The 22006-nt window shown below is 31.7% G+C and overlaps 1 protein-coding gene across 7 annotated transcripts; it reads right to left on the bottom strand.

Moving 5' to 3' along the window:
- Positions 1-15407: 15407 nt before the first annotated feature.
- LOC112276812 (putative glutamate carboxypeptidase LAMP1) lies at positions 15408-21783 on the bottom strand. 7 transcript variants are annotated; one of them, XR_012216674.2, is made up of 14 exons: positions 21136-21783; positions 20728-20843; positions 20114-20423; positions 18849-19700; positions 18513-18580; positions 18239-18320; positions 17948-18040; positions 17642-17794; positions 17278-17352; positions 16851-16938; positions 16632-16715; positions 16335-16475; positions 15966-16115; positions 15408-15773 (listed from the first exon to the last, which is right to left on the bottom strand). XR_012216674.2 is itself a non-coding variant. In XM_024508532.3 (14 exons), the coding sequence occupies exons 2-14, from the start codon at positions 20754-20756 to the stop codon at positions 15579-15581; spliced, it is 2283 nt and encodes a 760-aa protein (XP_024364300.1). In that variant the 5' UTR covers positions 20757-20843; positions 21136-21772; the 3' UTR covers positions 15408-15578. The 7 variants fall into 7 exon arrangements, 6 of the variants coding, with proteins under 6 accessions (XP_024364300.1, XP_024364294.1, XP_024364295.1 ...); XM_024508532.3 differs by having other exon boundaries at positions 16258-16361; positions 21136-21772; XM_024508526.3 differs by having other exon boundaries at positions 16258-16475; positions 21136-21764.
- Positions 21784-22006: the final 223 nt, after the last annotated feature.

Genomic DNA, 22006 nt, shown 5'->3' with positions numbered 1-22006 from the left:
ACTCCACTTTGGACCATGATTTGGTAAGCATCGGAAGTGGACTTATTCTTATTTCAATTATTAAGCTTCAAGTTCAACGTTGATAGGACTTGTTGTGCATGCATGGAGAGTAACCTTTAGAATAATGTAAGTACAAGAAATAGTGAGATATAAGTAGGATTTAGTACACAGATATTATTGTTCTAGTTGACAAAGTAGAGATTCAAATTTAGCCTTTTTTCTATATAATATTATTATTTTTATTAAATTTATCTTAAAACACATGCATTACCTTTTAATAAATGTGTAACCTCAACCAAATTCTCCATCTAACTTAGCCAAATAGATACATATGGAGAGTATAATTGATAGCTCACTACCATATGATGTCAAGGACATAAATCTCAAGGAAAGGAAATCCTTAATACACTCTTGTATCATTGAAAGGAACTAGGAAGTTACTCAAAGATGATATAATATTGAACTAAAATAACTATTGCTAAAAATAAAAAAATAAAAAATCTTTGAATAAGACTAAGAACTAAAAAGGCATTAAAAAGAGTGAAAAAAGGCTTCATTTTTGCCTCCATATATACTCTCTAACCAAAAGCTATGTGGCGATATTTTATAGGACCTTTAACATAAGTTGACTTTGTTAGCTATATGTCTTAAGTTGCAAAGTAAGTTATCTATGTATAAGCCACATAATTACCTTGTTCTATAAGCTACCAATAGAAGATTAACTTGTTGGTCAAGTTTCTAACCTACAACACATCTAAAGTCAAAACCATGTCTACGAAGCTTCTAGAAAGCTTTACTAGAAGACTTTATGAAATTAATCTATATTTACCTACTTCTATGTAATCATATAAGTAACTATTGGAATAAATGTATATGTCCATGATATTACCTTTCCTTGTAAGGACAAGTTCCACAAGGAGCGATCATTATCTTTCATGGATCTTGTAATTCTTCATCTTGATTTTCATAGATGTCATCAATTAAAAGCTTCAACTCTCTTTGCTGCATTTTCAAGATTCTTTACTGGCTCCTATGTGCATTCACTAATATCATATCCATACCAATGAATAAGATATTCCAACCTATTTTGGTATCGCCTTGAATCTAAGATTTTTTTCACGTCAAATTCTTGATTATTATCCACTTCTATAGAAGAAGGTGGCATTTGTCTTCTTTTTGAGGTATTCACTATCTTATATGGCTCAAGAAAAAACATGTAAAATATAGGGTGGATCTTTATAGACTTTGATAGATATAATTAATAAACAATAGAATTGACTTATTCACTAATAGGAAAAGGTCAAAGCCTATGATAGTTCAACTTGTCACAAAGATGAGTAGTCTTAATATTGCGACAAAGTAGCAATACCTTGTCACCATCATGGAATTCTAGTTGTTACTTGCAATAGGCATGTACATTATTTTTTTGTCATTTTTGAGCTCCTAATAATTGTTTGTTTATTGATGTATGTTACACTAACAAACAATTTACAAAATCTTCCCCAACAGGATTATCAACTTTTGAAAAGTCAAAAATACCAAGTTGTAGATAATAACCATAGTTGGCAAAGAAAAGTGTTTCTTGAGTAGAAGAATGCACTGAATTATTGTACATAAATTCTACCAATGGTAAAAGAGTTGTCCAATCATCATGATGATAGTTGATAGTACACCTCAAGTATTGCTCCAAAACTTGATTCACCCATTCTGTTTATCCATCAATTTGTATCAAAAAAAAAAAAAAAAAAAAAAAAAAAACTAAACAGAGCTTTATATCTACCTTTAATATCTTGAGGGATTCTCCAAAATCTTGATATAAATTGAGTCCCACTATCTCATATAATATCTTTAAATAATTTATAATAGCAATAGATGTTGTTAAGAAAAAGCTTAGGCATTTCTTCACATGTGATAGATTTTATATATGATACAAAATGTGCCATCTTGGTAAAATAATCTACTACCAAAAATAAAGAAACATATAAATCCAAGACTATAAGATTGGTAATAAAATCTATAGAAATAGAAGACCACGATTGTTTTAAAATAGGTAAAGACTGAAAAAGTCCATTAGGTTTATGGCAAGGAATTTTTGATCTTGAATAAATATCACATGATTGTACAAAGTCTTTGATTGCCTTCTACATTTAATGCCACCAAAAATCTCTCGATATATGGTCTAATATCTTATTGTATCTAAAATATTTGACTACTGAAAAATCATGATGACTTTGAAGAACGTATAATCATGCTCTACCTTTTTGAATATATAATCGTTCTTTGAAATAAAATAGGTTCTTCTTAAAATCAAACTTGAAAATGTCATAAGACTTAAAAGAATTATTCTTGATATTATGGAAAAGAAGATCAAAGGACATACTTGATTGAATTTATTTGACAAAGGTGAAATCAATAGTCAATGTTGATTTCATTGCTCGAAGATCAAAATACTTTGGTTTCAAAAAGATTGTTCTTTCTTGATCAAAAGATATTTCTCCTTCTTTTGGTGTAAGATAAGAGTATCTAAAAAGAAAATCTAATAAATCTTATTATTTTTTAGATCGATATGTCATCATGAAATTAAATCTTAATAAAGATATGCTCCAATACATTGTCAAGGACACAAATAGGAAGAAGATGCATAAACTCATGGAATTTGTATTAAAAAGGAAGTGAAAAAATAAAAGAAAGTATGTATATTCAAAGAAGAACTAAAATGACTATTGCCAAAGACTAGAAAATATAAGACTCTTAAAACTAAACTAAAAGCAAGAAAGGAATTGACAAGAGTAAAGAAGGCCTCACTCTTGCCTCTATATATACTACTTAACTAAGAAATATGTGGTGACATGCTATAGGACTTCTAATATGTGTCCAACTTGTAAGACACATGTCTAATTTGCAAGGCAATTTTCCTAGGTATATGTCATATGTCCAACTTGTACTACAAGTGATCAACATGTCGACACGTGGCCTTTTTGTTGGCCAAGTTTTCAACCTACCAATTACCTATAGATACGTATAAAGATAAAGCAACATCTATAAAGCTTCTAGGAAGCTTTCCACAAGATATTTTCATATTTATCTACTTTGACTTATTTCTACTTATTTTTATTATCTAGATAATTATTAAGATAAATATGTATGTCCATGACATTACCTCCCTTTGTCTTCTAGGAACGAGTTCCATGAGGAGCGGTGATTACATATTGATGAAGTCCAAGATACATCAAATTGTATTTGCCATGTACTCTGATCTTTATTTCCTTTGAAGGTAGTTGATAGGTCCCTTCAACCATCAATAATGTCTCATACTAGGGCAAAAAGACCACCCTGATATTTGATCATTATTGAGGCCTTCATAACTTTGTTCAAACAAAACATTAATAATACCATCAGAAGTGGTTCCTACCTCTAAAAGAATCACTAAACACCAAAAGTCCCTTCCAAAGTTGTAGTATCAAATGCATTGTATCTTTCCATTTATTCGAGAAAGAACATATCATTCTTAATGGTCTTCATCTTCATTTTGCTGTCTCAAAGGTTATGATAGTGACAATGTCTCATCTATTAGCTTAGCAAATAATAGCTCTTGAGTTGAATTTGTTGGTTGTTGGTTCTCCATCTCTTAAGCACTAAAAAATCTAAAGAATCAATAATACAAGATAGAATGAAATCTTCATTGGACTTAGTTTGCTTTATAGCAAAGAATTTCTTGAGTCTTCATCTTAGTTTCAATAGATGTTATTGATGAAACGCTTTAACTTTGGTTGATTTATTTGCTAGATTCTTGCATGGCTCCCACATGCATTCATTAATGTCATATCCACAGTGATGTATCAAATATTTTAACCTATTTTGGCATCGCTTTAAATCTAAGACTTCTTCTACCACAAATTCTTCATTATTGTCCACTTCTATAGGAGGTGGTGGAATTTGTGTCCTTCTTTATATATTCATTGTCTTGTATGGCTCAAGTAAAGACACATGAAATAGAAGATGGATTTTCATAGACTTTGATAGGTATAATCGATAAGCAATTCAATTGATTTATTTACAAATAAAAAATGGTAGAAGCTTACAATAATCCAGCTTATTGCAAGGACAAATAGTTTTAATATTATGACAAAGTAACCATACCTTGTCCTCCATATAGAATTGAGGTTGTTCCTTGGATTGCCAATTAAAGGAGTTTTTAGAATGTCTACATCTACATTGGTTTTTTGTCATTCTTGAAACTCCTTTAATTATGCCTTTATTATTGCATGTAGCTTTGACAATCAATTTGCCACATCTTGAGCTATAGGATTATGAACTTTTAAAAAGTCAAAAGTGTCAAATCATGGATGATAACCGTAATTGGCAAAGAAACGTGTTTGTTGAGTAGAAAAATGTACCAAATTATTGTAAGCAAACTTTGCCAATGGCAAAAGAATTGTCCAATCATCTTATTGATAGTTGATGGTACATCTCAAATATTGCTCTAAAACTTCATTTATCCATTCTATTTATCCATCAATTTGAGGATAGAAAGCTAAAGATAGTTTTATATCCACTTTCAATATCTTGAAAAGAGTTCTTCAAAATCTTGATAAAAATTATATTTCTTTATCTAATATAATATCCCTTGATAATCCATAATAGCGATAGATGTTGTCAAGGAAGAGTTTAGTTGTTCCTTCACTTACGATAGATTTTGTACATAGTATAAAATGTGCCATCTTAGTGAAACGATCTACAATTATGAATATAGAATTATATAAACTTGAAATTGGAAGATCCATGATAAAATCCATAGAGACAAAAGACCATGGTTGTTCTAGTATAGGTAATGGTTGGAAGAATCTATAAGGTTGATGATGAGGAATTTTTGATCTTGAACAAACATCATATGTCTACACAAATTCTTTCACAATTTTCTAAATTTGAGGCCACCAAAAATCTTTAGATATAAGCTCTAAAATCTTATTATATCCAAAATATCTTATTGTAAGGAAATTATGACGAGCTTCAAAAGCACATAATCATGCTTCTCCTTCTAGAATATCTAAGCATCCTTTGAAATAGAGCAGGTCCTCCTTAAATTCAAACTTGGAAGTATCTTGAGACTAAAAAGAATTATTTTTAATATTGTAAACAAGAAGGTCTAAGGACATACTTGCTTGGATATGCTTGAGAAAAGTCAAATCAACAGTTAATGTTGATTTCATTGCTTGGAGATGGAATTATTTTGGCTTCAATAAAATTATCTTTTATTGATTAAAAGTTGCTTTTCTTTCTTTTGGTGTAAGATAAGAACAATCAAAAAGGGCATCACAAAAATCTTGTTGTTTTTCTAGCCGATAAGTGATATTGAACTCAAATCTTCATAAAAACATGCTCGAACAAGCTTGGCGATAATTCAAAATACGTGTTGATATGAAATATTTAAGGCTCTTGTTATCCATAAACATAATGACTAGAATTGAAGCACCTTCTAAATAATGATGCCATTCTTGAAAAGAATCCATAATTCCAAGAAATTCCTTATCATGGATCTCATAATTAATCTCAGCTATTGAAAATTTTCTTGAATAAAAAGCTGTTAGATGAAGTTTATCATTTTCTTCTATTAATGATAAGATTACACCTAAAGCAAAGTTAAATGCATCTGTCTCCATAAAAAATGCTTTGAAGAAGTTGATGCGATGCAAGATTGGTATAGAAGTAAAAGCTTTCTTCTAAGCTTCAAATGATACTTCTACTTCTTTACTCTATTCAAGCTTGTTTTTACAAGTTAAGTATGTAAGTGGTACTACAACTTGAGAAAAGTTCTTAATGAAGATCCGATAGTAATTGGCAAATCCCAAAAAGCATTGTACATCTTTTATTGTTTTTGAAATCTTCCAATCCATGCTTGTATGAACTTTTTTAGAATCCATTTTTAGACCATTGTTTGAAATGATGTATCCTAAGAAGTCAACTTGAGTAGTGTGGAATACACACTTTTCCATCTTGGCATACAATTCTCCATCTCTAAGATTCTGTAATACACAACAAACATGAATTTCATATTCTTTTGTATTTTTAGAGTAGATTAAAATATCATTTAAGTAACAAATAATAAAATCATTTAAAAACTCATGAAAAACATCATTCATAAGATATTGAAAAGCAGTTGGTGCATTTGTGAGTCCAAAAGGCATGACATTCTATTCAAAGTGATCATATCTTGTTCAAAATGAAGTCTTTTATTCATCTCTTTTTTTTTAATGTAGAGTAGATTCTACGCTCCTCATAGATCTATTTTTGTATAGATCTTAGCTTGATTTAATTGATCAAGAAGTCCAGATATCAAAGGTAGAGGATATCTATTCTAGATGATAATCTTGTTGAGTCCTCGATAATCCACATACATTTGTAATGATCCATCTTTTTTCTTTACAAATAGAATAGGAGCTCATGTAAGAGATTTTGAATGGTATATGAAATTCTTGGCTAAGTTCTCATCAATGTATTTTTTGAGCTCAACCAACTCATTTTGTGATAAACTATAGATTGGACCAAACAGCGACTGAGTTCCTTCTTTAAGATCAATTGAACAATCACATGGATATGCTGCGAGAAAATATCTACATTCTTCTTCTCAAAAATATCTTGAAAATCTTAATATTGAGTTGGAATTTCACTTGAAATCTTTCCACTATTTAAAATGGATGTGGCATAAATATCAAAAGATGATCTTGCTTTTGCAGCATGTAAAAAAGCTTTTATATCTATAAATACAGGTTTGACTATACTAGATTCATGGCTTTCTACTGGATTAGAAAAATTCTTAGTAATATTTGAAGAAAATTCAAGTTTATAAGAAATCTAATCTATTATAAGATTATACTTTTCTAGCCATGTTAAACCTTAAATGACTAAATTAGAAGGAGATTTAATTATATTAAAAATTACATAATTATTATGACTATTTATTACTACATCTATAGGAAGTGTTTTATGAGTAACATCTCCAGAAGATAACGGACGACTCTCTATGACTTCTATATGTACGGATTTAGTTTTTTGTATTAACTGTATATTATGACTTTTAACAAAACTTCATATAAAAAACAAGCTAAGGCTCTTAAATCTATTAAGGCAGAGGTTTTGTGATTATTAGATCCTAAATGTACATCTATTATATAAAAAAGAGAAGGTTTTGAGGAGACAACATGACCTTCATTAGAAATTGTACAAGATTCCAACTGCACGATCTCTATGGTAGCTAGACAAATTTGTTTTTTGACATGTTTTCATCTTTGACAATAGTACTCCTCATTTTGTAATTGCATTATTTTTATGGACAATATTGAGTAATGTACTTAGCTTCTCCACAATATGAACATAGTCCTTCTCGAAGACAATAAGTCTTTTCTTATTTGATAAGAGGTTTAAAACGTACTGCATCAATTTGCATGTCTTCTACCTACAAATGTTTAAATTGAAAAATTATTGGTATTATCATTGAATTGTAATAACATGGATCCTCTTGTGTGATTCTCAAATCAAAACTCAAAAAGCTAATTATCATATTTTATAGCAAAGTCAATTTTTTGACTTAATATCTGAGGATCAAGTAAATTGAAAATCAATTTCTTTTACTTCATATTGTAATTCATAGAGAAATTGGCTAATGAGTGTTGTATCATTTCACTTGATATTTTTTGCTAATTGTCAAAATTGTGAAATATATAATATTAATGATTGATTTTCTTGTCGCAAGATACAAATCTTGTTGGTTGCAACATAGATTGCATCATATTCTTCATAAATTGATTGAAACTCCACTAAGAATGCTTCCAAATTATCAAATATTAGATCATATTTTTCAAGAAATGATGAAAACCATGATAAAGTAGAATCTGAAAGTAGTATTCCAATAAAACTGACTTGTGATCCTTAAGTTGGATAACTTTGGGATTGCAATTCAATCACCAGTTGTACTTAATTAATGAATCCTCAAAACTTAAATCTTATGCCATCAAACTTCTCAAGCAATCTAATTTTTGATTCCTTAAAATTTGAACAATGTTTCATTGTAAGAACAGTAGTATGGCTTAGTGTGGATGTTGAAGCAACTCCAATCATCTCTATATCTTCATTGCATGATAATCTTGTTGTTTCTTGTGGTGGTAGAGTGAATTGATGCATTACAAGCATTAAGTCTCTCATTTTTTCTTACATTTGAGCCATTGCAATCTTTATTTCAGGAAGCTTTGCTATACTAGCACAATAAAAAAAAAGATGTCTATTCTTACATAATACAATATTCAAGAATCAAGAAAAAAAAATTCTAGAAATATTATCGATTTAAAAGAGGATAATCCGCAACTGCTAATATACTTATGTCTAATCAAAAGAAAGAGATAATCCATTCTTAATCAAGAGATGATAAAGCTTTGATATTGTATGTGCACTCTTGTCAATCTATCAAGGATAAAAATTGGAAGAAGATGCATAAACTCGTGGAATTTGTATAAAAAAAAAAGTGACAAAATAGAAGAAAGTATGTATATTCAAAGAAGAACTAGAATGACTATTACCAAAGACTAGAAAATATAAGACTCTTGAAACTAAACTAAAAGCAAGAAAGGAATTGACAAGAGTAAAGAAGGCCTCACTCTTGCCTCTATATATACTACTTAACTAAGAAATATGTGGCCACATGCTATAAGACTTCTAATATGCATCCAACTTTTAGGACACATGTCTAATTTGCAAGGCAATTTTCTTAGGTGTATGCTATATGTCCAACTTGTACTACAAGTGGTCAACATATCGACATGTGGCCTCCTTATTGGCAAAGTTTTCAACCTACCAATTACCTATAGATACGTATAAAGATAAAGCAACATCTATAAAGCTTCTAGGAAGCTTTCCACAAGATATTCTCATATTTATCTACTTTGACTTACTTCTACCTATTTTTATTATGTAGATAATTATTAAGATAAATATGTATGTCTGTGACATAGGCTTGGCAGTAATTCAAAACATATGTCGATATAAAATACTCGAGGTTCTTATGATCTCTTTATATTGTAAGTGGACTTAAAGTGCCTCCTAAATAATGATCCTATTTTTTAAATAAATCCACAATTATAAAAAGTTCTTTGTCATGGATTTCATAATTAATCTCGATTGCTAAAAAAAATTTAGAATAGAAAGCTATTGGATGGAGTTTGTTATTTGTTTCTATATGTGACAATACTACACTTAAAGCAAAGTCTAATACATTTGTTTCTATAAAAAATATCTTAAAAAAATCGATCCAATATAAAGTTGGTGTACAAGTAAATTCCTTCTTCAAAGCAACAAATGATGCTTCAACTTCTTTATTCCACTTAAGTTTGCCTTTACAAGTCAAATATGTAAGTGGAGCTGCAACTTGAAAAAATTTCTTGATAAAGATTCAGTAATAATTAGAAAAGTCCAAAAAGCATTGCATGTCTCTTATTGTTCTTGAAATCTTTCAATCTATGATAGTTTGGACCTTCTTTGAATCTATCATAAGGCCTTTATAGGAAATGATATATCCCAAAAAGTCAACTTGAGTAGTGTGGAATATATACTTTTCCATCTTCACATTTAATCCTACATCTTATAGTTTTTGTAATACATGATGAACATGAACCTCATGATCTTTTGTGTTCTTAGAATAGATTAAAATTTTGTTCAAATAACAGACAATAAAATCATCAAGAAACTTACAAAAGACATCATTCATTAGATATTAAAAAGCAGTTGGTGTATTCATGAGTCCAAAAGGCATGACATTATATTTAAAATATCCATATTTTATTTGAAAAAGAGTCTTCCATTCATCTTCTTCTTTCATGTAGACTAAGTTATATGCTCATCGTAGATCCTTTTTTTATATAAATATTTATTTGATTTAATTGATCAAGAAGTATTGAAATCAAAGGTAAAGACCTATTTTTGATGGTGATCTTGTTAAGTCTTCAATAGTCTACATACATCTACAAAGATCTATCTTTTTTCTTTACAAATAAGATAGGAGCTCTGATTGGAGATTTACAATAGCTTATAAAGTTCTTAACCAAGTTCTCATCAATATACTCTTTGAGTACAATCAATTCATTTTGTGATAGGCTATAGATTGATCTAAATGATGATTGAATTTTTTCTTAAAGATCAATAGAACAATCATAAGCATGATATTGTGGAAGAATATCTATATTTTTTATTTCAAAAATGTTTTGGAAATCATGATATTGGCTAGGAGTACCACTTAATATCTTTTCACCATTAGCAATAGACATGGCATATATAGTAAAAGATGGCCCTTCATTTGTGACATGCATGAAAGCTCTCGCACCTATCAATAATGGTTTGGATGTATTAAACTTTTAGACTTCTACTTGCTTAGTAGGACCTTGAGCTAAACTATGAAAAAAAATGAAGATTGCAAGTAATCTAATCTATCTTAGGATTATATCTTTCTAACAATGATAATCCTAAAATAATTAGATTAAAAAGAAATTTAATCATATTATATATTATTAAATTATTATAACCACTGATTGCTACTTCTACAAGAATAGTTTTATATGTAATATCTTCAAAAGACAATGAATGTCCATCTATTAATTCTACTTGCACAAATTTGATTTTTTTAATTAAAAATATATCTTATTTTTTGACAAATTCTTCATCTATAAAAACATGCTGAGGCTCTTGAAATTAATAAGGCTAAGACTTTGTGATTTTTTGGTCCTAAATAGATTTCTATTGTAAAATAAAGTAAGGGATCTAAGGAGAGAATATGACCTTTGCTAGATGTTGCATATGATTCCAGCCTCACGGTCCCTATTATAACTAGAGCAACTCGTTTTTTGACACATTGTCTTCTTTGGCAATCATACTTCTCATTTTATAATTGCATTATTTTTTTGGATAATATTGAGTAGTGTGCCTAGCTTCTCTACAATATGAGTAAAGTCCATCTTAACAACGTCAAGTTTTTTTTTACTCTATGAGGAGTTTAAAATATACCATATCAATTTTTATTAGTTTTGGCCATCATAACTAAGTTTCAAAAAACTTAGGAGTTGCCATCATTACTTGATTTTTTTCTCTTCAATCAAGTCTTTGTTCTTGATGTCTTTCAAATAATCTATTGTTGCATGCAATGGCTTGAGCAATAAATTTTTCTAAAGATTTTCCGTTTAGTATTGACAATAACAAATCTTTGACGTTGTCGTTCAACCTATACCAAAATTGATTGATAAAGGCTTTATCATTACAATCCATATCACAAGCAAGGTTTTGGAATTTAGCAACATATATAGTAGCTGACCATGATCTTTATTGTAAAGATAAGAGCTTGATCTTTGCTACTCTTTTTCAATCACTTTCTCCAAATATGGCCATAAATACTTCTAGAAATTAATTCAAATCATAAAGAAGTTATGAATCTTTTTCTACCAAAGTTACAAACCAAGAAAGAGTACTTCCAAATAAAATTGTGCCTAAAAATCCAATTTAGATAAATCCATCAGGATATTCGAAGGGATATAACCTTAAATAGAGCTTAACTTCTTGCAAAAATCCTCAAAATTTCGATCTTGTTCCATCAAACTTCTTGGGCATACTAATCTTGATTATTGTCATACTTATAGAAACAAAACTTCCTGGATTTGGTTGTGAAGTTGATCTACTTGCTTCCTTCAACTGTACAACTTCTTGATATAGATTTTAAACTTCTTTCATAGGCATAGAAATTATACCTCCGTGATTCACATTGGAAATACGTAAAATTTCTACTCTTACAATATTGATAAGCTTGTAAAGATCTGCAATAGTTGTAAATCTATTCTCACTACTATTGAGAGTAGTATCAATAAACTTTTCTTCCATAGATAATTCAAAAAAATTCAAAAAGTTTATTTGGAGTAAAGTAATCTCCAACATCTAATATCAAATAAAAATTTACATGAAGAGGGATAATCCACTCTCTTTTAAGGAAAAAATCAATAATAGAAAATAAAATTCTTTCTTTAAAAATAACTAGCCCGTAACCTTCAAAATACAATAATACAAGTGAGATAATCCACTTACTTCTAAAACAAGATAAAAATAATAATTTAGCACTCTTGTCAAATTGTCAAGGATATGAATCTTAAAAAAAGAAAATCCTTAATACATTCTTATATCATTGAAAAGAACTAAAAAGTCACTCAAAGATGATATAATATTGAACTAAAATAGCTATTGTCAAAAATAAGAAGACTAGAAAGTCTTTAAACAAGACTAAGGACTAAAAAGGCACTGATAAGAGTGAAGAAGGCTTTGTTCTTGCTTCCATATATACTCTCTAATTAAGAGCTATGTGGCAATATTCTATAAGACCTCCAATATGTGTTGACTTTGCTAGCCACATATCTTAAGTTAGAAAGTAAGTTATCTATGTATGTGCCACATACTTAGCTTATTCCACAAGCTACTATACAAAGTTAATTTGTTGGCTAAGTTTCTAACTTACAAATACATCTAAAATCAAAACGTCATCTATAAAGATTTTAGGAAGCTTTGCAAAAAGACTTTATGAAATTAATCTATATTTACCTAATTCTACTCAATCATATAAGTAACTATTGGAATAAATGTATATGTCTATGACACATGCATAGAAAAGACAAGGAACAAGGATCAAGAGCATGACAAAGAGATTGGAATAGAGAATTAAGGACCTATCTATTTTGATGATGGGTGGATCAAAATAACAATTAGTGGGATCAATTTAATATTTTTCTAATTATATTTATATGTTGAATATTATATATATTTTAATCTTTAAATAATCTTTTATATAATGATATAAATAATTTATCAATAATACCTTGTGAACTAATTTAATATAGCACAAAGAATAAAATCTATTATATATATATATATATATATATATATATATATATAGAAGTCAATTTATTAAAAAAAATTGATACCTAAACTATTTTTATTTATAATAATAAAAAAATTTATTCAATCTAATTTTGAATATAAAATATTGATTTTAAATATATAAATTTTTAGATTTTAATAAAAAATAGGATTAATATTTTTATATATATATATATATATATATTTCAAAATTAATTTTTTTATATATCATGTGTCAAATATAAAAACATAATAATCTTTTAGTTATTATCTAATATTTTAAATTTAAATTTAAATTAATATTAATGAGATATTTTTTATAATTTTATTTAATAATATTATAATATTATTTATCATATAAAGAATTTAAATATTAAGTTTACATTTAAAAATAAAAAATTAGTATCAAGTATATTACAAAAATAATTATGTATTTTTATTTTATTTTTTGATCTGATTGATAGTAGATTTGAATTCTATTAGATACGATTAAAGCTCTATTATTTATGTAATTTTTATATTTAATATTTTCTAATTCATATTTCTAATTAGTTTGATTTTATTTTAGAATATTTGATTTTTTCTAATAGTTTTAAATAATATTAATAAGTCAAACAACACTTCAAAAGTGTATATGTAAATATTGAACTAAAATATAAATAAATAAATAAATAAATAAAAAGAAAAATATAGAACTTAGAAATTATTAACCTCAAAAAATTATTTCTAATTAAAAAATAAAAATAACTTGACTCTTTAAAATTCAAAATTAATAGAAGGGCCTAAATTTTTAGTTTTTATAGCTTTAAAACTAAAAAGTAATGTAATAATATATATACATGAAGTGAATGATTAAAGAACGGTAGCTTATAGTATTTGAAACTATAAATCTATCATATATAATATTGTATAAGTTTTGAAAAAACTTATATATTAACATATTATAAGAATATAAATATACTTTAGAAATTTCTTAATATTTTACAATAGAAGAATAATATAGACTTCAAAAACAAATTAATAAATAATACATAAACCATAATATCTTATTTCTTCTCATATAACTAACTATGAAATGTCTAAAAGTTATGCTATAATATGCCAATGTTAAAGTTTTGTTATAAATAACTTTCACATATTATAACTTGGTGCAATGATTATATTCATTTTTCTTATTTGTTGAGTATTTCTAAGAACATGATAAAGTTTTTAAAATCCAAATATTTTATATTAGCTAAATGTGTTTTTAGAAATAATTATTTATATTAAATAATTATAATATTTTCTTAAATTTTATATATTCTTTTAATGCTATTTATCAATTAATATTATAAAATATTCAAAATTAAATTTTTCTATTGAAAATAGTATGGTATCAAATAATACACATGAGGTATAATTTTTATGTTCAAAAATAAGTTGTAATATTAACAAGTTATAATTCTATATGTTTATTTCAATAAAATCTATATTTAGTAGTAATGCTCTTGTCATCTATAAAAATTATTACTATTTACATTAATACAAATTTCTAATATTGATCTACACATCTTTCTTATAATTAATTTTAATCAAAGCATTTTCAAAATCACATCTTAAACTTTATTTTACCTTCTAATATTTAGTATCTTTTATGCTTTTTTAAGTCTTTTTTATTCATTTTTATATTTGAATTTTGGTGTTTTTAAGTTCAATTGACATTAGATCTAGAGCCAATATTAATTCATGATATAAAGTTGAATTTTAGAGGCACTTTATATTTAAAAGCCCACTTTAAAAGGCCAAAGTTCAAAAGCCTTATTAAGATCCCTTGATTGATAAAAATAAAATAAAAATAAAAATAAAATAAACTCTTGAAAAAGCCTTCACTCATGGATGGATATAATAGAAAGTGAAAAAATCCATAAAATAGATCAAATCATTATTTTGTTACAAGTTTAAGTATATCAACTCATATCTTCATTCAAACAATTATATGAGAAGTTTAAAAAAACTAGATTTTTTTCTTTTTAATTTTATTTAATTTTAAAGATATTACTAGGTAGATATACACCCTTGCATACACATAATAAAAATCTTATTTATACTAAAAAATCTCAAGATAAATTTGTAATAAAAGATTTGTGTATAATGGCTTAGAAAAAAAAACATTTTTTATTATTTATTTATCTTAAAAATTGAACAAAATTTCATATGACATTGCATGTAATTATTTCATTCACTTAAAAAAAACATTAATTTTATTTAAAGAATATTTTAGTAAAAATAATAATTTTTATGAATGATTGTAAGAATATATGGTACAAGAGGGGTGTCTCTATAGTAGTAGTAGAAGAGAGGTGTCTACTTATCAATTCAATTTTTTTCTAATGATTATTTTTAATGTATTTTTAGCATAGCTTCTCAAATTTTCTAACAAACACTTGTTTGAGATGAATACAATAAGTTTTTTAGAAACAAACACCATTCATGCTATGTAGGAAAAAAATAAATTCCACCACATTTTATTTTTTTTACTTATTTAGACTTGTTTTTTGAAATATAAAGCAAACTCAAGAAAGCTTCTTAATTTCAACCAATCAAAACATTTAAAAGTTAAGACCTCCATTGTGCACACTATGCCTAAAAACAGGTTTTGGACACCGTAATCATGTAAGCTTGCCTCGTAGTACAAGTGATGCCCTCCTTGTGACCCGTGCACTGCGATACACTTCATGCTGCACTGCCGCCCATTTCGTTGCGTTCAAAGCACTGTTGCCATTACCTGTGGCCTCGTGAATAGTACCCCAGATAGCTGGGAATGAAAGTGATCCGTAGTTGTCGTTTGGAACAGGTCCATAAACCTAAATTCAAAAAACACGACCTGTAAGATGCAAACTTCACGTGGAAAATCCAATTGGAAACTAATGCTTTAATGGATTTTTTGGGTAGATATCTTATTGCCTACATAAAGAGTTGTGAAATATTTCAATGTAAGTGTTTCAAGCACTCCGTTCAAATTAAAATTAACTTGGGTTCCAAGTAAGAAGTATCACCAGATGTTTGTACCAAGACGCTCCAGGTATTCCGTCACTGTCGAGAAATGCACGCTCTGCCCGAAGCAAACGATCGTTGAGTTCACGTCGGCTGTACAAAAGATCCGAAGACAATTCCGACAGCTTTTCCAGCCCTTCTTGCTCCAAGATCTACAGAGAGTAATATTATAAGTTGAGAACAAAAATGGGTACCAATCGTTACAACTATTCTAATCAAACTTTACAACCTTAATAAATCATTCATCACAGCATACTGTTGGATCTCAAAATTAATGCACAAATGAAACATTACGTTCAGTTCATCTGTCAGTTGATAAGTCGAAAGATGCAGGTCCTTGATAGCCGAGAAAAGAGGGGCAACAGTGATACTTTTAGGAGCCTCCGATGATGATAGCCCTGAATTTATTGCAAGGGCATATGAATAAAGTTCGCTTGCATATTTTTCATACTTCATAGGCAGGACTTTGTCATCCGCAAGCCTCAAGGCTAATAAGCCCCACACACTGGTCACTGTACAATGAAAATAGCAAGCCAGGTTTCAAACCTTAGCTTCGTAAACCCTTCAGTAAAGGTGAATCAATGAGCATAATGTTAGCAGATATTGTATCAAACGAGTTCCTGATAATCTTGTATACATACCAAATGTATTATAGAGAAAGCTCTTACCAGAAACATGACGACGAAACAAAGGATCGCCAAACTTGGCCATCCAATTATAGTTATCAAAGGTACTATGGTACACAGAATAATCTGCACATTTATTCGACACGGATTAAGGACCATAGATACCAAGAAGGTAAGATTACACTGCAACTTGGCACTCATGATCATTCAAAATACATTGAGATATGTCATAAAACTACGATTCAAACTCAGGCTACTAACCGGCACCAAAGGAGATATCCATCGATGGCACGCCTGCATGTTGTAGAAAGGCGGCATAGTCTGATCCCCCCCCACCTAACCTATCAATCTGAACCACACATCTTCTTGTTAGTCTTTAGATTAGGAAGAGGAATCTAACAGCAATATTTCTAAACGCAAGCTATCAGAGCAAACTGCTTTGATTCTGCGCAAGCTCCTAACTATGGAAAGTAACAAAGAAGGAAACTAGAGCAAAAGGGCCCTAAGACAGTAGTAGTGGACATCGGAAGTTCTCAAGCTGGTAGTAAAATCGTAATTTTTTCTTGTTCCGCACAACATACATTTCAACACCACCACAACAACCATATATCAAAATTTACAGAAAGTGAACTAGGAAAACTAAATCATTTCTAGGAAACTAGAACAGGGTCGGTCCAAATTGACGTACAGTAGGCGTTGTTTTATTGCTTGAGGCCACCCATGACGTGTACAAGCTCTGTTTGACGTCATCTGGGTCTGTTACCTGGTAAACCCACACATGATGTGTTGATAAATCTGGGGGAGTTTAGATATTAAACATATTGAGGTATACCATGTTGACATACTGGCTTTCTAGCCAATTTGAACACTGGACTTACTGCCTTTTCGAGTAGCAAGAAAACATACTATAACAAGCCAAGTCATCTAACAACAATGATTATTGAACTCTTGATTGAGTGCTATCCACCAATGCAAGCTATTCGATTCCCCACCCAGAGCTGAGCTCTGCAAACAGACATGTGTTTAAATGATCATAAAACCTTTGAGCGAACCTGCTTGGTAATTTCTATTAGGAGTTCATCAAGTTGCGGAGAGGCTGCTGCATTAAAACCAGGTCCAGCTACTCCGAAGTCAACATTCAAGTATGCTACCGCGCTCGCACCGAGAATATCAATGTTTTGCTCCACCCATTCAGTTGATCCTATCTGTCAACATCTTTTAATCATGGTCAGGACTCGATTCACTTCCAATCTCTCCTTTCATCAACGTTGAATACCAGTTCAAATTAGTAGCAAAACGGCAATTGATTTACATAGACGGGACAGAGCAGTATCCAGTAAGAGTAGGATTATGCAGACCAGGGCATATTCTTCAGCATCCCAGCTGCACAACACAATGCTCCTGTGAGGACGCCAACCTTCCTCCATAAGTTTCCCAATTACTCGAGCCAGCTGCACACATGTTACATTCCTGGTAAACCAAAACTGCTTTGTCCTGGTTTGCAATGCAAGGACTATCAACCTATACCCGTGTATAGGTGTACATTCCAAAGGATGAAATTCAAGCCTCTTTGAATCGAATGTGCAATCGTGACATCTCACGACTAGGTACATCAAAGCTGCGGCAGATTAAAGGATTTGATCCAATACCTCTAAAAGTGCTGCTGTGCCGCTGTTAGGGTCCACAGCTCCAAATGTCCATGCGTCGCGGTGATTACCAAGCAATACCAACCTGGACAAGCAGAAATACCTTCAACATGATTGGAAAACCCTAAAATCACTGCAAAATCTTTGCAGCTTAGCCAGACTCCGTAAAAGCCGATATAAAGGATCAAGGAAAAACCAAGTCAACATTAATAGCCCAGCTCATATATGTGTACTCGAAGTATCATAAGATAGGATGCGAGCTATGCACATTCAGGACCTGTCAGGCTCCTTTGATCCTTTAATCGTGGCAAAAACATTTCGAATGGAAGTAACCGTCTGATTAGCCTGCACGCAACAGCCGTCCCGATGGAACCACCCATATTCAATAACGGCATGCCGATTGCAAAATGCGAAAAGAAGGGTGAAGATTTCAAGCAAAGAAATTGTTCGCATTAAGTGCCATACGTTCGATAGTAGATGCAGAATTTAGGTGAAGAAGAGCGTTAATTGCAAAAAACGTTCTCGTTAGTCTCTTATTAATTGTCCTGTCGTAAAGTCAAAACAGTCGTCAAAACAACCTGTTCGGTGTTAACCCAATACGCGTTTACTTTACCACGTATGAGATGTCAAGTCTCCCAGGGCCCCGTCCCAACTTGTATTCAGATAAGTTAAGCGCTCCTTGCCACTCACTTGGAGCTACCGGACCCTCCAAGGATCTTAAAATTGGAAGAGCATCTTCAGCAGAGATTGGCAACGACGGGATTCGAGGCATCTGAGCGCTAGGGTCATCCACGGATAGTCTTTCAGCATCTGTTTCGCTTGCCCACCCAGGCGTCAAGGGATCACCAATTCCTCTAAATACAGATCCCCGTTGTACACCGCTTGGGGGTAACCATTGCGAATCAGGATAATAGCCCTCAGTGCCGTTATTTCCATAGTCCAAAGGATCAGAGTAAATCACAACTGCAACAGCTCCTGCTTGTGCCGCATTCTCAACAATATCCCCGCGATATATCATACCATATTTCGCAATAACGATCGCCCCTTCAACCTTGACACCGAGCTGGGCTAGTTTTTGAAAATCCTCCAGTGCCCCATAGTTTGCATATATGACCTCAGCTGACGCATTTCCTGACGGAGCATATGCATGGAAGGTTGGGATAATATTTGAATTGTTGCTATATGGATCACCAGCCACAGCTTCCTCGTTCAACAAAAGTTTAATCGGCTCGTGATTCGGCTGTGTAAGTACCACTGATCGATGCAATGGATAGGTCAATAGCACATTGTAGTCCTTGTGATGCGCATTCAGACCATAGGTCTTGAAATTAGACTCTACATAATCAGCTGTCTTGAAATTCTCTGAGGTTCCTGCCACATGAGGCTCCTTCGTGATTTGTTTCAAATGGTTACTGATGCTATTGTTGTCAATAGACTCAACAAAAATTTGTTGCCAATTCTTCTTCTGTAATAAACACATTGCAAATTTCAGAGTAAGCACTCAACAATCCAACTCATCACCTACAAACTTTCAACGATAGTTTCCTCGTACTACAGCTTCTGTTAAATAAATAAATAAAAACGAAATACAGTACTTTCCCCGACGCGCTCACAATTATACTATTTTGGCTAATTTTTAATGGTATATATTTATGATTTACGGAAACAAAAACCCGCGAGAAGTCGCATATTGAAAGAAGATGTTATCCACATGGAAGATTACTTCAATTTTCTGATGACTGATGTTAGTGTGTCATGCCTCTCGGCATGAAAGCACTTCCTGTTCTCATCGCTTACGTATGACGAGCTTGACAACACATCTACCTGCACTTTCACGTATGATCCGCGAAGAACAAAGTCACGTGGTAAAGGTCTTACATGTGAGGAGGCTGGCCAGGAATCCAGGCATGAATGCATAAGCAGAACGATAATCACAGTCATTGCCAGGGTGCCCGCCGAGCAGAAGTTTCCGCTCCAGCAGGATTTGAATGTACCACCCGCGGGGAGCGGTAGACTATTCGGTCGCAGAGGCATCGCCTCTTCTCTGTCATCTACACCTGATCCTGATACTTGAATAATCCGGTACCCTTCACGCCGCAGAAGCGACCCAGGCAGTGTCCGGAGAACCAAGCATTGCATCCACCAGCTGAGCTTCTGCATTGTGGTGACCAATTCAAAGAAACTATCTCTGTGTATCTCAATACGCAAGGATATTCACACGGGGAGAAGCTAATATGAGAAACAAACAAATTGTTCAGAATTATGGAGCCCCTTGAGTATGTACACACTTCTGCGCAGAATGTAATAAGCAGGAAAAATCTGAAGCGGATTGAACACATTCTGAAAAAGAGCATCACAGAGGGGGTATTCTCAAATCCGATTGTCGATAGCATTCAAACCTAGGGATCAGACTTGTCTCTTCTATTGGCACCTTCTACAACGACACACATCACGTAAGGTGAAATTTCAAAACAGTAACGAAGGAATCGAACCTCTTTGGAGTAAAAAGCTTGCAGATCATCCTCTCACAGCGGAATAAGGCGGCACTGAAGTAAGTAAAGACCCCTTGACCGCGAGAAGTCCTTGAATCAAGTATTGAGGAATTGCCCTATCCATGAAAAAGGTTCAAGCTGCTGTCACCTTCCTTGTACGCAATGAAAAAGAGACAACTATTCTGGCAGTTCCGCACTCTACTTTCCGACTACGAACAACTTTGCAAATGAATACGACCGAAGCTGATTTGGGTGACCACCCTGATCGAAGGAAACTACCGACAGCTTCACTAGCACGCAGCTACAGTGGAATTCAACGCCGAATTGCAGTCAACTAGTTAGAACTTCAGAAACCTAAACACCGTCTTAAGAATCCTCTTAAACAACTTCCAGACAAAAGATTCACACCTGCAAAACAGAGTCGAACAGCACTGCCCGCACACCATCCACAACGCGAACAGCTACGACGCCAATACCCGTATCGCTCTCGATGAAATCCGAGAGTGTGAAACAATCCGAAAAATATGGCCTCAGAAATTCCCGACTCCCTTTCCAAGATCACCAAATTAACTTTCGAATAAATTCTCCTGCTTTGACTCCAAGGGTGAAGCACGTGATCCCCCAGCGCATGATTGAATTGCGCTTCTTTTCTCTGTCCACCGGGACCACAGGTTGACGAATCCGCGATTCACACTGGTTTCCATTTTAAATATCCCCCCCTGAATTTAGAGAAAGAGAAACACGCACTGTAAAAATCACCTATCCCGTTCTGTTCTCCCAATCCTCAAGCCCTTCCAAACCCCCGTAAAACTCTCGAAAGTTCAGTAAATTTCTGCGATGGCGGTGACATACCATGCTTTGCTAGCTAATGTAAGGGTCCCACACGCGAACGAGTTGTGAGAAAATGCTAATAAATCCCTGGGCCGCACGAGGGACTGTTCAAAAGGCAAGGATAGGGAGAATCAAGAAGGATGTTGCTCCAGTGCCTTCGGTTCCGGGGCGATGCCTCGAGTTTGAGATTATTAGCACCAAAGCTAACATTCCACGAGGATCATCCAAACCCTCGCGTACAAGACTAAAATCTGGTTGAATTCGACAGAAAAGAGGAAGGAAAAAAAAAAAAAAAAAAAAAAAGAAAAAAAAAAGTCCACAACCTTTAGCTCTAAAACAGTCAATCAATTACAAGAGAATGCGTAAGCAAAAATTGTAGAGCTTAGAGGTTGTTTCCAAATTGCAATTGAATGATCTAATACAAGATTACAAAGAAGTTATTTAGATC

The sequence above is a fragment of the Physcomitrium patens genome, chromosome 24 (assembly GCF_059467195.1).
Source record: "Physcomitrium patens ecotype Gransden chromosome 24, ASM5946719v1, whole genome shotgun sequence".
NCBI classification, from domain to species: Eukaryota; Viridiplantae; Streptophyta; class Bryopsida; order Funariales; family Funariaceae; genus Physcomitrium; species Physcomitrium patens.
This window is presented reverse-complemented; position numbering and strand designations above follow the sequence as displayed.